At 35.1% G+C, this 15,866-nt stretch overlaps 1 protein-coding gene across 1 annotated transcript; it reads left to right on the forward strand.

Moving 5' to 3' along the window:
- The first annotated feature begins 354 nt into the window (after nucleotides 1-354).
- LOC132187975 (pleiotropic drug resistance protein 1-like) lies at nucleotides 355-1,252 on the forward strand. The gene is made up of 3 exons (XM_059602397.2): nucleotides 355-393; nucleotides 485-739; nucleotides 986-1,252. The coding sequence occupies exons 1-3, from the start codon at nucleotides 355-357 to the stop codon at nucleotides 1,250-1,252; spliced, it is 561 nt and encodes a 186-aa protein (XP_059458380.2).
- The last annotated feature ends 14,614 nt before the right edge of the window (nucleotides 1,253-15,866 follow it).

The following is a 15,866-nucleotide window of genomic DNA, read 5'->3' on the forward strand; positions in this document are numbered from 1 at the left end:
CTTTTTTATCCTGGGTCATACATAATTAGGTGTTGTATTTAGAAAATATATATATATATATATATTAGGTATTGTGAGATTCGATGCAAGGCCTAAGCAACTCGGTGCAATCCTGGAATTGGACCTAGAAAGTGAGCTTTTTTTACTTCTCTGTCCTCTTGATTTCTTGCATATCTTTCAGTCTTTGGGAGTCACTAGAATCCTGCAACCACTTTTCCCAACAATGGAAATACTAGACTTCCATCCTGAGGGTTTAGGGCTTGGCACGGGTCGAGGTGGGGCGGGTATCGGGTTTTTTTCCACCTGCCCCGCACCTTGCGGGTTTGGGATTTTTCAACCTGCCACCCGAGCCCAATGACCAAGATTCGTACGGGTCGGGTGTTTGCGGTGCAGGTTTGCGGGTCTGGTCACATATATATTAAACGCTTATTCTTTTAAAGGGAATAACTTGGTATCTTAATGCAATTCCCCTCTTTCGCCCCAGGTTGTAATTGAGCTCCCATATGTCTTTGCACAAGCTGCGTTCTATGGCATCATAGTTTATGCTATGATTGGTTTTGAATGGACCGTTGCCAAATTCTTTTGGTATCTATTTTTCATGTACTTCACATTGCTCTACTTCACCTTTTACGGCATGATGAGTGTAGCTGTGACACCAAACCACCATATTGCTGCCATAATATCCTCTGCTTTTTATGGATTATGGAACCTATTTTCTGGATTCATTGTCCCAAGGACCGTAAGTATATTTGCTGTTTTAATGTGATTGTTTACGGATACGCAAAACATTTACTAACTCCTTTTCGTTTTGATTAATCTACTTGCCATAATATCCTCTGCGTTTTATGGATTATGGAACGTATTTTCTGGATTCATTGTCCCAAGGACCGTAAGTATATTTGCTGTTTTAATGTGATTGTTTACGGATACGCAAAACATTTACTAACTCCTTTTCGTTTTGATTAATCTACTTGGCCAACAACAGAGGCTTCCTGTTTGGTGGAGATGGTACTGCTGGGCATGCCCTGTATCTTGGACCTTGTATGGGTTGGTTGTTTCACAATATGGAGATATAAAGTCGGTGCTTGAGGACTCGAGCACTGGTGAAACAGTGGAAGACTTTGTGAGAAGATATCTCGGATTCAAGCATGAGTTTCTGGGAGTGGTGGCTGGTATGGTTGTCTTCTGGACCGTGCTCTTTGCATTTATCTTTGCCTTTCCCATCAAGTCCTTCAATTTCCAAAGGCGATAGAAAATTGTTTTGATTATTTTTGTAGTATGTTCTGGGATTCATGACCAAACCCTCACTTTCTTTCCTAGAATAGGAATTTTCATTTATATGCACGTGAGGTTTCAAATTAAAACAGTGAGGTCAACTGTGACCCACTTTGCCACAGTGATGACATGTAGGGACAAACCTTTGAGAAGGTAATTTCCTAGGAGGATGCACGACTCTAGGTGTAGGGTAAGATGCATGAGACCAAATGTAGATTTTCTTACCTTTCTTACCTTGAGGGCTTTTCTTCACTTGAAGATTCTTTTACTTTCACTAGTTTAACAACAACAGACTTTGAAGTAGAAGCACAGTTAGAAGACAAAGAAGAAATTTTATCAAATCCTAAGCCAGATCTGTCGCTAGAATGCTTTTGAATATGCAAAATTTTATCAAGCTTTTCACTAGAGAATTTACTGAAGTGATTTCTAGATGCAATCAGATCATTTTGAAGGGATTTATTTTTAGTAATTAACACATGATTTTTAGATTTGAGAGTATTGCAAACAGCAAGTGAATTACTTAAAGATTTCAACAAATTATTCCTTTCAAGCTCAAGATTCTTAAAATCCTTAACAATTTTCAAGTTAGTATTTCTAAGCATAGAAAACTTTTCCATTAAATTGTTAAAGGAGTTTCGAAGATCATTAACCCGATTTGATTCATTATCATGTGTGTTCATTTGACTTTTGAGGGAGAGAAACATGTTTTGCATTTCCATTTTCTTGTTGTTAATTGAGTCATACATTGAGGGGGAGTTTTACTGATGTTTCTTTATGATCACGCATTCTACGTCATTTTTTTTCATGAGTTTTATTATGTCTTCTTGTTCCACATATGCCTTGATGTATTTTGTGAAGTATTTCCGGAAACATAAAGACATTTTATCATTCTGTGACAAAAAGGGGGAGTAAATATGGGGAGATGATGGGATTGGCTCGGCATTTTGGTTTTGTCACTGAATTGCCAAAGGGGGAGTTTGTTAGTTCTTGTGTTGGCATAATTCAGTTCCAAAATGCAGAGGCTACTATTCACAGGCTCAAACACTGATATAGAATGCTTAGAATCCAATCTCCACCGTTCATAATGTAGATTCATGTGTTATGAATGTCCCTGCAAAATTTCAGCTCAATCGGACCACAAACACCAATCGATCGGAGCTGTTGATCAAGACTGGACAACATTTCCAGAATACTGATTGCATGCCCAGTCAGGCCAGGCCTTTCCCGGGTCTGGACCGCATTTCTAGAAACTCTATTTTTGCTCCGCAAGGCCGTGTCCGGACAGCCCATTAACCTGTCCGGACACCCCGTACCTACTATGCCTGAAAACATGTTTTTAGTGGGCCCAGGTTTAGGGTTTGATGTACTGATATGTATACATCATTATAAAAGAGAGAGGCACGAATTTTCACCCCCATAAAGTTCGTGTGAGGCACCTCGCAGAGAAGGCCAAGGTTTCCCTTACAGTCATTTCCCCAATATGGAGATCATATTGACTGATATAGGCAGCAGTTCTCTGGGGTACAAATTCATTCATGCCATGGCCATTATAAGTCACCCTCCCTGAACACTGTAGGAGAAGTTTTGATTTTTTTGAATTAGGGATGAGATTAAAGAGCTTAATTAGAGCTAAGAATTGACAATTCAAGGAAGAATGAAGCGGAAATAATATTATTTTCACCTTTAGAGTCGGGTCAAGCTTTCCAGCCAAAGCCAATAAAAGTGTTGTCTTCCCAGAACTTGGATGACCCAATAGCAATGTCATTCTACCAATTACACATGCATCAAATTAGAAATTTGATTGCCCAGAAATTCATTCTAGATATTCAGAATCCAATTCAAGATAACACCTGAGCATATTTTCTCACCTGCGAGGCTTGATGAGTCCACTAACATCTTTAAGGATGGTTATGTGCTTCTTTTGATTTGAAAGAATGTGCAGATAATTCAAACCCCTCTATACATAGTAAAGAAAAAAAAAAAAAAAGCAAATTCAAGAACAACTCAACAAAACACTTAAAAGAAATTAATAAAATTTATCACTAACTTAAGTTGTATATTTTGCAGATGGTTACCTCTAGGATGCTTATAATGAAGTTAAAGAACGAAGGCTGTCAAACTTTGCAATTCGTAACAAAAAGAATGCAAGAAAAGGGAAGAAAACTCAAGAACAAGTGAAAAACAGAGAGTGAATGAATTCACTGATATATTCAACTCAAATTGTTTCAAGATACACGAAGCAGTATTTATACACTTGATTATAAGTTTAACAAGCTTCTAACAACTAACAACTAACTCCAACTGGTTATAACAAATCACCAACAAATTTACAACAAAGAAATACTGTTCACGTGTATAAAAAGCTCTTTTCTGGAATTGCGCTCAATGTACGCTCGATCTACGTTCGAGCGCACTAGGATGTAGACAACTTCCTGGAACTGCAACCGATCTGCGCTCGATCGCAGATCAAGCGCACTTATTCTGCACTCTCTCTTAATACTCCCCCTCAAGGACATTTGTCAAGGATGACAAATGTCCTTGACAGACATCTTCGAGAGTAGCCTACTGAAATCCTTAAAGCCAAGGCCTTTAGTGAAAATATCTGCCACCTGGTCTTGAGAAGAAACATGCAGCGTTTTAATAAGTCCCAATTGAATTTTCTCTCTAATGAGATGGCAATCAATCTCTATGTGCTTAGTTCGTTCATGAAAAACTGGATTCGCAGTAATATGTAAGGCAGATTGACTATCAGAAAAAAGTAATGCAACACGTGGATGAGAACAAGTTGAATGAATGATTTGATAATAGAACTAGTTTGAGATTTGTGTTGCATCAAATGAACCCAGGTAAATCTTGAATAGTCATCCACAATTGTAAGAAAGAAAATAGAACCATTTATTGACTTGGTGGCCATAGGACCCCAAATATCACAATGAATGAGATCAAATGATAACAAAGAAACAGAAGTGCTGTTTGAAAAAAGGAAGTTTATGTTGTTTGGCCATTGGACAAATAGAACAAATGCTAGTAGATGTACAAGAAATTTCAGGAACATGTTTTTGTAATAGCCATATTCTAGAAATGGAAGGGTGCCCTAGTCTATAGTGCCAAACATCATGTGACGGCTGTTTGATGGAATTATAGGAAGCATGTTGTTGAAATGAAGGAAATGATGCAGCTTGGGTGTGAGCAGAGACCTTGTCTTCTTGCAGCAAAACAAATAAACCAGCTTCTTCCTTACCCACCCCAATCGTTCTCCAATGGTACAGATTCTGTATAAAACAATATCTAGCAAAGAAGATGAGACAACATCTTAGATTTTTAATAAGTTTGCTAGCTGAAATGAGATTGAAGGTAAAAGATGGAACACACAAAACTTCAGTCAATGTAAGATTGTCTATAAGTTTGACAGTGCCTATGTGTATGACAGAAGCTATAGATCCATTTGGTAACTTTACATGTGTTGAAACTATAGCAGTAATAGAGGTAAAAATGGATGGACAGCTAATCATGTGGTCAGTTGTACCAGTAACTATAATCCAAGAAATGTGTTTTTGTGTGAAATGTGGTACAACATTAGCAAATGAAGCAAAAAAAACAGAAAATTTTGGATTAAGAGGTTGGAGATAACCTGCTATGCTAGCAACTAAATTTGCAGCAAAAGATTGAGGGGATTGGATGGGGTATTGTTTTAGCAATTCCATCAATTGCTGACACTGCTCAGAGATCATGGCCAGAGGAGGATTACTCAACTGTTGAACCTTAGTCAAATCAGTTCCCTGCACTTGATTTGATGAATGTGGAGCAGAAAAATTTGGTTTGCTTCGGGTGAACTTAAACCCTGGTGGAAAACCATGAACCTTGTAACATTTTTCAATAGTATGACCTGATAGTCCACAATGAGAGCATATGGGGCGATCCTTCTTAAAGTTCTACTTAGAAAACCTAGGCCCTGATGAAGTGGCTTTGGTCATGTAGGCAGCATGATCATGGGAATGGCATATGGGTGAGGCAACAGGATTGGACATAAGAGATGCAACGGGGTTAGGGATAGGGGTTCTAGTCATGACGGAAAAGGTATCATGGCTAAGGGAATTGATAGTTATTTCCCTTTGTTTTTCCTCTTGAATAATAAGAGAAAAAACCTTATTGATGGGTGGAAGAGGGTCTGTTAGCAAAATCTGTGCTCTAACAGTTGAAAAAGAATCATTCAGACCCATCAAAAATTGCAGAACTTTTTCTTGGCTATAGAGCTCAAGAATGGACTTCATACGACCACAATTGCAACAATCGCATATAGAAATAGGTCTATTGTTATTGAGTTCTTCCCAGAGAGCCTTAATGCGAGTAAAATATTGACTTACAGAGGAATTTTCCTGAGTGACAGCGGAAATGGCTTTCTGCAACTGAAAAACACGAGGACCATTTCTTTGAGAGTATCGATCTTTGAGATCCTGCCACATAACTTCAGCAGAAGTAATGTAGATGATAGTAGAATAAATCTCCTTGGAAACAGAATTAAGGATCCATGAGATTTCAAGATCATTACAACGAACCCATGCATTGTAATAACTCTCAAACACTGAAGGTTTAGGAAAAGAACCGTCAATGAAACACATCTTGTTCTTTGCACTCAAAGCAACAAGCATTGAACAACTCCAGGTGCTGTAGTTTTCTCCTAACAATGGCTGAGGAACTAGTAAAATCCCTGGATTATCACCACTGTGGAGAAACAAAGGGCTTGAAGGGTCAATGGGGCGAGTGTTTGCAAAAGGATTAAAGAAATTGTTTGGAGGATTCTCTTTCAAATTGTTTGGACGAGTGTGACTGTTTGGAGGTTGGTTTTCCATGGAAATTGAAAATTCTGAAGGAGGACGTGGGTGAGTGGAAGATGATGGAAGTTCTGCCATTGAAAATAAACTGAAAATTGCGGATGAATCACAGTTGTGATTATGGCTCTGATACCATGTCAAACTTTGCAATTCATAACAAAAAGAATGCAAGAAAAGGGAAGAAAACTCAAGAACAAGTGAAACACAGAGAGTGAATGAATTCACTGATATATTCAACTCAAATTGTTTCAAGATACACGAAGCAGTATTTATACACTTGATTATAAGTTTAACAAGCTTTTAACAACTAGCAACTAACTCCAACTGGTTATAACAAATCACCAACAGATTTACAACAAAGAAATACAGTTCACGTGTATAAAAAACTCTTTTATGGAACTACGCTCGATGTACGCTCGATCTGCGTTCGAGCGCACTAGGATGTAGACAACATCTTGGAACTGCGACCGATCTGCGCTTGATTGCAGATCGAGCGCAGTTATTCTGCACTCTCTTTTAATAAAGGCTCTGCCTCCTACATGAACTTTTGCTTCAACATTTAGGTGCTCAAATCGGACTTCAATTGCTGGAAGATCAATTCCAACTCTGAGAAGACTCCAAGAAACAAAAAAAATCCAATATGGTACTGACGAATATGTATGAAAATTGTTAATCTCTCATTGGATACCAAGAAAACTAGGGAAAAAAAAAACAATTAAAGCATAACTTGGCAGAGGTCTTAGTCTTACTTATCAATCCGATCCCTGATCTTCAACAACAACTTCTCATTATCCTCTTCAGTTACTTTGACCAACCTCTCGAGCAATTTCTTCCTTTCTTCAGATCCAAGATTATGTATATCGATTTCGCTAGCTTCACCTTTCGACGTGGTTAGTATACCTTTTCTTAGACGATCAAAAGTAGGAAGCTTTTCAAGGGCAGCCCATCCGAGAGCTTCTTCATCGTCTTCCTCTCGTGAAGACCTCGAGAAAACTTCCATGGCATTGTTCCTCCACACCGACGAACTTTGTAACCGTAAACTACCACTAGCCTTGTAGTGGTCAATGCCGTCCATGATTAGTGTTAGTTCTTGTGTTGGCTTAATTCAGTTTCAAAATGCAGAGGCTACTGTTCACGGGCTCAAACACTGATATAGAATGCTCAGAATGTAGATTCATGTGTTATGAACGTCCCTGCAAAATTTCAGCTCAATCGGACCACAAACGCCCATCGATTGGAGCTGTTGATCAAAACTGGACAGCATTTCCAGAATGCTGATTGCATGCCCGGTCGGGCAGGCCTTCCCCGGGTTCGGCCTGCATTTCCAAAAACTCCATTTTTGCTCCGCAAGCTCGTGTCCGGACAGCCCATTAACCTGTCCGGACACCCCGTACCTATTATGCCAAAAAACATGTTTTTAGTGGGCCCAGGTCTAGGGTTTGATGTACTGATATATATACATCATTATAAAAGAGAGAGACACGAATTTTTACCCCCAGAGAGTTCATGTGAGGCTGTATTTGAGTGATTATTTTGTTGTGATCCAAATTGATTCCTCTTAGAGGATTTTTGTTAGTTTTGATTGTGTGCTTAATTGAAGTCTATCGGAAGGGTTCGATAAAGGAGAATCATGTTGAAGAAGATTGTGAGCGAGGAGACAAGTTAGAGGCTTGTCGACCTTATAGAGTCAAGGTCTTGCAAAGGGTTGTAAGTGTTGCTAGTGTCTGTAATCTCTGGATAATCTTTTGATAGTCATTTCCTGGGTTTGGCTGCCCCGAAAAGGTTTTAATTTTTTAACGTTTTCTAAAAGGTTTCCTCTTCATCACCAAATTTTTTGTGTGTGATTGTTTATATTTTGGTGATTGTTTGCTTTGATAAATATCCGTTAATTCTGCATAAAATTGTGATATTTATCTGTTTAGAGTTTTTCAATTGGTATCAGAGCGGGTTCACTCTGTGAAGGATTAAATTCCTGAGTGTGATCTTTGTTTCTTGTTTAAGATGTCTCAAACCCTTAACACTGTGCCTAATTTTGATGGATCAAATTATGGCTATTGGAAGTCCCGTATGAGATTTTTCTTAAAATCTATAGACGTTTGGCATGTCATTGAATCTGGATTTAAAGCTCCAGATAAGCAGACAGCTGAATGGTCTAATGATGAAAAACAAACTAGTATGGCGAATGACAAAGCTATGAATGCTCTATGCTTGGCAATTTCACAAAATGAGTTCTCCATAATTTCAAATTGTGATAGTGCCAAAGATGCATGGGAGATCCTAGAAACTACTTATGAAGGAACAAATCTTGTTAAAGCTTCAAAACTTCAAATGTCAGTTTCTAAGTTTGAGGAAATTAAAATGTTAGAGGATGAGACATTTAATGATTTCTTTGGTAAACTTAGTGAAATTAGAAATTTCATGATAAATCTAGGAAAGAAAGTTTCTGATACTAAGATTATTAGAAAGGTCATGAGATCACTCCCTGAAAGATTCAGAATGAAGGTAACAGCCATTGAGTCATGCACTAATTTGGAAACCATGAGGATAGAAGAGTTAGTTGGTGCCCTTCAGACTTATGAGTTTTCTTTGCCTCAACCTAGGAAAAATAAGGATCTTGCCCTTAGAACTCTTAGGAAGAACTCTGATGAGTTATCTGATGAGGAATCACTAGATGATGAGGAACTTGCCTTGATAGCTAGAAAGTTTTATAAGAATGAACATAGAATTTCCAAGAAATTTGGAAAACAAAAAGGAAGTACCCAGGAAAGAAATGAAAGAGACCCACGTGGTCCAAAATGTTACGAGTGTTCTGGCTATAGTCATGTTCGCAATGATTGTGCAAATCTCAAGAGTAATAAGCTAAAAGACCAAAAAGCCTTCAATATTACCTTGAGTGACACAGGTGAGGAAGAAACTCCTAATTATATAGCTTTTGTTGCATCCTATGATTCTGATGATTCTAATCAATCAGATGTTCAGTCTGCCTCTGATAATGAATCAAATAGGGTTAATGATTTTCAAAACTCCTTTAACAATTTAATGGAAAAGTTTTCTATGCTTAGAAATACTAACTTGAAAATTGTTAAGGATTTTAAAAATCTTGAGCTTGAAAAGAATAATTTGTTGAAATCTTTGAGTAATTCACATGCTATTTCCAATACTCTCAAATCTGAAAATCATGTGTTAATTACTAAAAATAAATCCCTTCAAAATGATCTGATTGCATCTAGAAATCACTTGAGTAAATTCTCTAGTGAAAAGCTTGATAAAATTTTGCATATTCAAAAGCATTCTAGCGACAGATCTGGCTTAGGATTTGATAAAACTGCTTCTTTGTCTTCTAACCGTGCTTCTACTTTAAAGACTGTTTTTGTTAAACCAGTGAAAGTAGAAGAATCTTCAAGTGAAGAAAAGCAAGTAGTTGCTCCGACTCCTCAAGGTAAGAAAGGTAAGAAAATCTACATTGAGCCTCATACATCTTACCCTACACCTAGAGTCATGCATCCTCCTAAGAAATTACCTTCTCAAAGGTTTGTCCCTCCATGTCATTACTGTGGCAAAGTGGGTCACATTCGACCTCACTGTTTTAATTTGAAACCTCATGTGCATATAAATGAAAATTCCTATTCTAGGAAAGAAAGTGAGGGTTTGGTCATAATGACGAGAGAAGTGCTATCTAGGCTAGATAAGTTTGAGCAAAGTCATAAGTCTAGACCTAAGATTTTTCAAGTTTGGGTTAGGAAGGATGATACCATTCACCCCTTGAGGGGGAGTGGTGATGATCTCAGCTTATGTTAGGTGAGTCACCCACATGCCTAGGATTGATTTTCTTGCATATCTTTGCATATCCTAGAGCATGTTGTTTTTTGTTTTTCATTGCATTTTTGTTTTATTTTGTTTTGAAATTGTATTTTGTTTGTGTGCATTTCTTTTGTGTAAAATAACAAAAAGACAAAAATATTTTACTTTGGTTGTTTTTTTTTTTCTTCTCTTTATTTTGTCTTATGCACCTATATAGTTCATTAATTTCTCATGTTGCTTTTTATGAATTTAATTCCTTGCGTCTTGGAATGTTCTTAATATGCATGAGATGAAAATTTGTGTCAATGGACTTGTTTTTGTAGTTACCTAAAGCCTGAGCTTATGTGGTACATTTTGCCTATGCTTTATTTCTTGTGCATAGTTAAGCTTAAATTGAGGTTTTGTTTCACTTTATTTGTGAGGTCTGTTAGGTAACCATATGAGGTTTTTGACTAGTCATATTCTTTAAATTGACCATATGCTAGTTGAACATAGGGCTTAAAAATTCATGTTTTCTCTTTTGTGATAAGCACCAAAAGTTTAAGGACACTTTCTCAAAGAGAAAAATAAACAAAATAGTGAAACAAATAAAATCAAAAAATCATATTTCAAAAGGAATTTATTTCACTGTGTCAAAGTTGTGCAAAATATTTTACAAAGAGAAATGTATAGGATGAGAGTGGCTAGACCCTAGTATGATAAGGTTTGACTTTTGATTTGATATACTTGTCAAAACCTCATGGTGGTGAAACTTTCTCCTCATTTTATAAGTTGAAAATTTTTCTCTTTGGATAGCTTACACACACACCACACAAGCATGGATTGAATTGAACATTTTTCTTTACTTTGGTTAAGCAATATGCGTTTCTTGTCATTTCTAGTCTCATGTATATTTTGCATATTTAGAGCATGTTTGGGATATTCATTGTGCAATACATGAGTCATTGATGTGTATATCATGTGTATTCATTTGACTTTTGAGGGGGAGAAACATGTTTTGCGTTTCCAGTTTCTTGTTGTTAATTGAGTCATACATTGAGGGGGAGTTTTGCTGATATTTCTTTATGATGGCATTCTACGTCATTTTTTTTTCATGAGTTTTATTTATGTTTTCTTGCTCCACATATGCCTTGATGTATTTTGTGAAGTATTTCAGGAAACATGAAGACCTTTTGTCATTCTGTGACAAAAAGTGGGAGTAAATATGGGGAGATGATGGGATTGGCTCGGTATTTTGGTTGTATCACTGAATTGCCAAAGGGGGAGTTTGTTAGTTCTTGTGTTGGCTTAATTCAGTTCCGAAATGCAGAGGCTACTGTTTATGGGCTCATATAGAATGCTCAGAATCCAATCTCCACCGTACATAATGTAGATTCATGTGTTATGAACGTCCCTGCAAAATTTCAACTCAATCGGACTACAAACGCCCATTGATCGGAGCTGTTGATCAATACTGGACAGCATTTCCAGAATACTGATTGCATGCCCGGTCCGGACAGGCCTTCCCTGAGTCCGGACCGCATTTCCAGAAACTCCATTTTTGCTCTGTTAGGCCGTGTCCGGACAGCCCATTAACCTGTCCAGACACCCCGTACCTATTATGGAGAAAAACATGTTTTTAGTGGGCCTAGGTCTAGGGTTTGATGTACTGATACATATACATTATTATAAAAGAGAGAGGCACGAATTTTCACCCCCAAAGAGTTCATGTGAGGCTGTGTTTGAGTGATTATTTTGTTGTGATCCAAATTGATTCTTCTTAGAGGATTTTTGTTAGTTTTGATTGTGTGCTTAATTGAAGTCTATCGGAAGAGTCCGATAAAGGAGAATCACGTTGAAGAAGATTGTGAGCGAGAAGACAAGTTGGAGGCTTGTCGATTTTATAGAGTCAAGGTCTTGCAAAGATTTGTAAGTGTTCCTAGTGTCTGTAATCTCTGGATAATCTTTTGATAGTGATTTCCTGGATTTGGCTGCCTTGGAAAGGTTTTACTTTTAGAACGTTTTTTAAAAGGTTTCCTCTTCGTCACCAAAATCTTTGTGTGTGATTGTTTATATTTTGGTGATTGTTTGCTTTGATAAATATCCGTTAATTCCGCATAAAATTGTGATATTTATCTGTTTAGAATTTTTCAATTAGAACCCGGATGAAGATTACTTCTGCTAAAACAGCTAGAACCAACTAAAACCCAGAAATATTTCTTCAGAATCTACTCGAATATTTATAACATCTCAAAGCCTAGCTTATAGCTAAAACCAAAGACTGGTCTGGCAAAAACTGCAAAAACCCGCCAAAACCCGGGAATTTGTTTCCCAATACGGAGGCGAACAAACCAATGATTTCAAACTCTGTATCTGAATAAGATGAAAGAGTGAAACGTATTTTTTCTGCATGAAAAGCTAATCAGCTTTCTTTCTGCTCCGAAGAAGGAAGATATTGAGGGAACAATATTATGACGCGTGTATATATAGGAATTTTAGGAGCTACCGTTGAAGAGTCATTCGGGCGCCTTTTGAAAAATGCTTGACCGGAAACGAAGACGCCACTTCTTTGACTTTGACATATGCTTTTCATGCTTCTAGGAGCTAGTTTCTAAGCGGGTCGACATTTAAGCGGGTTTTTATTTGAGTTATTTGTTAACTTGGTTTTTTTTTCAAAAAAAAATAAAGAGTAATGCCAAAAATTATATTTTACCATTTACAATTATTTTACAATATTAATGTAACAGCCATAATAAACCATTGAATCAATTTTTGTTTAAAAGATAAAAAAAAAAAAAAAAACTAAAATCTAAAGGTTATTTGGGTCTCTATGGTTCTTAGCATTATTCAAAAATAAAAGAAAAATGTTATATATATCCCTCAATATTGACATGTTAATCTTAATCAACTTTTGGAGTAATTCTTATTAAAACAAAAAATAAATAAAAGCGGAATTCGTTGAGACCATTGTATTAACATTATGGAATAATTTTAAAATACAAATATGGTATAAAACATTATTAAAAATAGTAAATTTGTTTACTTTTCTTTTCATGGAGGTGGAACTTGAGGTCAGTGGCGAAGCCAGACAATTCTTACTAGGAGATCCGCTAAAATTTTTTTGGTGTCCTAAAATTTTCTTTACCCTAAAAATTTGGTAATTCACATAATATATGCATCACAAAAAAATATCTATAAAAGTTCATAAATATGTGCTCAAATTAATATATTAGAAATGTAACATGTCGTCACTATATATATATATATATATATATATAAAAGACAGAAATACAAAAATACAAAAAAAAAAAAAAAAAAAAGTGTCTAGAAGTGCACTTTACGGCTTCTTAGAAGTACAAAATCATATCGCATCTAAATTGAAGCTCTCAACAAGTTAAATCAATCAATTCATAAACTTAAAGTTTATTCATAAACCTAAAATTTTCAGGTAAATCTTGATGTCGTAAGAGACAATCAAAGTTTATAAACATTAAACAAAAAAAAAAAAAACAATCATATAAATATTAAAGTTTATCATACATATGTATTAGATAAGGATTTTTTTTTTTGTTACCATACATATGTATTAAGTTTCGGCATTGTTAAAGTTACCATACAAAAGAAAGAAATATCTGTGCGTGACAGCGTTGTTCTTCGAGATATTGCCTCTGGAAATTTAAATATCTGTGCGTGACAGCGTTGTTCTTCAAGATATTGCCTTTGGAAATAAATATCTTGAAGAAAGAAATATAAAAAAATGAGAATATTTTAACTGTAAAATGCTATTAAATTGGGAGGTTGGCGGAATTAGTTCTTTGCGGCCTCCCTAGCATTCTTTGTAGCCTCAGTAAACTAGTTTTTAGTTATTTTAGTGAGCCAAATCGTTAAAAAAAAAAAAAAAAAAAAAAAAAAACTCTAATAGCCTCACCAAAATAATGATTTTAGTTTGGTGAATGAATAGCTTCACCAAAATAAGATAGTGAATACTATTCACACACCAAATAAATAAGAAATAATGTAAATTTTCTCTCTCATTTTTTATTCTTTTAAAAAAGTTAAAATAAAATTGCTGGAGTGTTTTAAAAAGGTGAATAGTTAAAATAAATAAAAGTGTACTTTTAATTATTTTTATGAATAAAATTTAGAGAGGGTTATTTTGGTGAGCCAAAACACTTCCCAATAGTCTCACCAAACTAGTGATTTTGGTTTGGTGAGTGAATAGTACTCAATATTTTTAATGAGTACTATTCACTCACTAAATTAATAAAAAATAATATAAATTTTATCTCTACATCCCTATTCTTTGAAAAAAGTTGAAAAAAGATAAAAAAATAAAATAAAAAGAATAAAAAGGTCTTTGAAAATGAATATTTAAATGGAATAGTAGTTGATAGTTGAAATTGTAGGTTGTCGTAGGTGCTTTAAAAAAGTTAGTAGTTAAAATAGAGAAAAATTATACTTTTGACTATTTTGATGAGTAAAATTTGATGAAAGTGTTATAAATACTCTCATGCAGCTAAAAACAAGGTCGCATGAGTTAGTGATGCATAATGAAATATAAAATATTAGAATATTTTCCAAATAAAGTGTTATAATATTTGGTAGGGTTGGCTGAATTATCTTGCTAAAAAGCAAGGTCCCATAGGTATATATTGGATTCTGAATTAATGTTAATAAAATGGTGTATATATCTGGTTAATTTAATCACTGAAAATATTCTTTTGAGAACGACTTGAAGTTGTATTAATTAATGATCCGATTGGATCCTTTCCATCTTTAATTACTTTTTATTTTTTTGATGGACTTCTTCAATATACTTTAAAAATATATCGTTATCATGACAATTTTTAATATGTTGTGAAATCAAAGAAAAATGGCGAGACAAGGTATAGAAATTGCAATATATGAAATTAGTTCTTAAAAAACTCTATATTATTCATCTTCTTTGTTGTGTATTTTTTTATATTCCTCAAAACTCTTTTTTATAGGCATAGCATTAGGGCTAACAATTTTTTGATACGATCCACAAATCCAATACGAAATTAAAGAATTGAGGTTAAGGAGCCTAGTAGGTTTAATTAAATGGGTCAAGTTAGGGTTGACTTATATAGTCTTATTCACATGCTTCCACACGATCTGAGCCCGACATACAAATGACAAATAATTTTTTACATAACCCATAAACCTAATACAAAATTAGAAGGTTATGGTTGAGAGGTTTGCGTTATTTAATTAAATGGGTCAGGTTATAGTTAATCTATATAGTCTTATACACATGTCTCAACATGACCCAAATCGACATGCGAACACGAATTGTCAACCCTACATACAATTATGGAAAAAACTTCACTTACACCTTTAAAACTATTAACACTTTTGCAATCATAACCTTGAAATTTTAATTTTTGTAATGCCGATATCACAATATTTTAATTTTTTCTCAAAAGTGCGTTTTGACATTTTAAAATGTTGAATCTCCCTCACCCTTTCCCTCTTTTTGTGCGGACATGTCAATTTTTTTTTTTTTTTTTTTTTTTTTTTTTTACGTTATTAGGCTCAAGTCCAATTTCTTATAACCCTTAAATTACTTAATCACTTTTAGTATGTGCAAGTTAATGTACTAATTATTCAATCACTTCTCTCAATGGGTTAAAAGCCTAATTAAGGGTTTATGTTTATAAATATTATTTTCTAATACCCTAGAGTTATTTTGGGCAAATTATAATCCTAAGAAACCTTCGCCTTAAATCCTCTAACTTAATCACATTGCTTGCTGCGTGTGATGCAGAATGAAAAAGAATATTAGTTTAGATTTAGTATTACTTTGTAATGGATTTTAATATTTCATTTATGCTTTTAGAGTCCGTATTCAATAATGAGCTTGGCCCAAAAGTCAGTCACTTTAGGGTTAGGGTTTAGTGTTTTAGTCTATTTAAGCATAAGTTTCAATTGTATTTGACAGATGAGGATTGAGAGTTG

Source organism: Corylus avellana, chromosome 6, assembly GCF_965113065.1.
Source record: "Corylus avellana chromosome 6, dhCorAvel1.hap1.2, whole genome shotgun sequence".
NCBI lineage: Eukaryota > Viridiplantae > Streptophyta > Magnoliopsida > Fagales > Betulaceae > Corylus > Corylus avellana.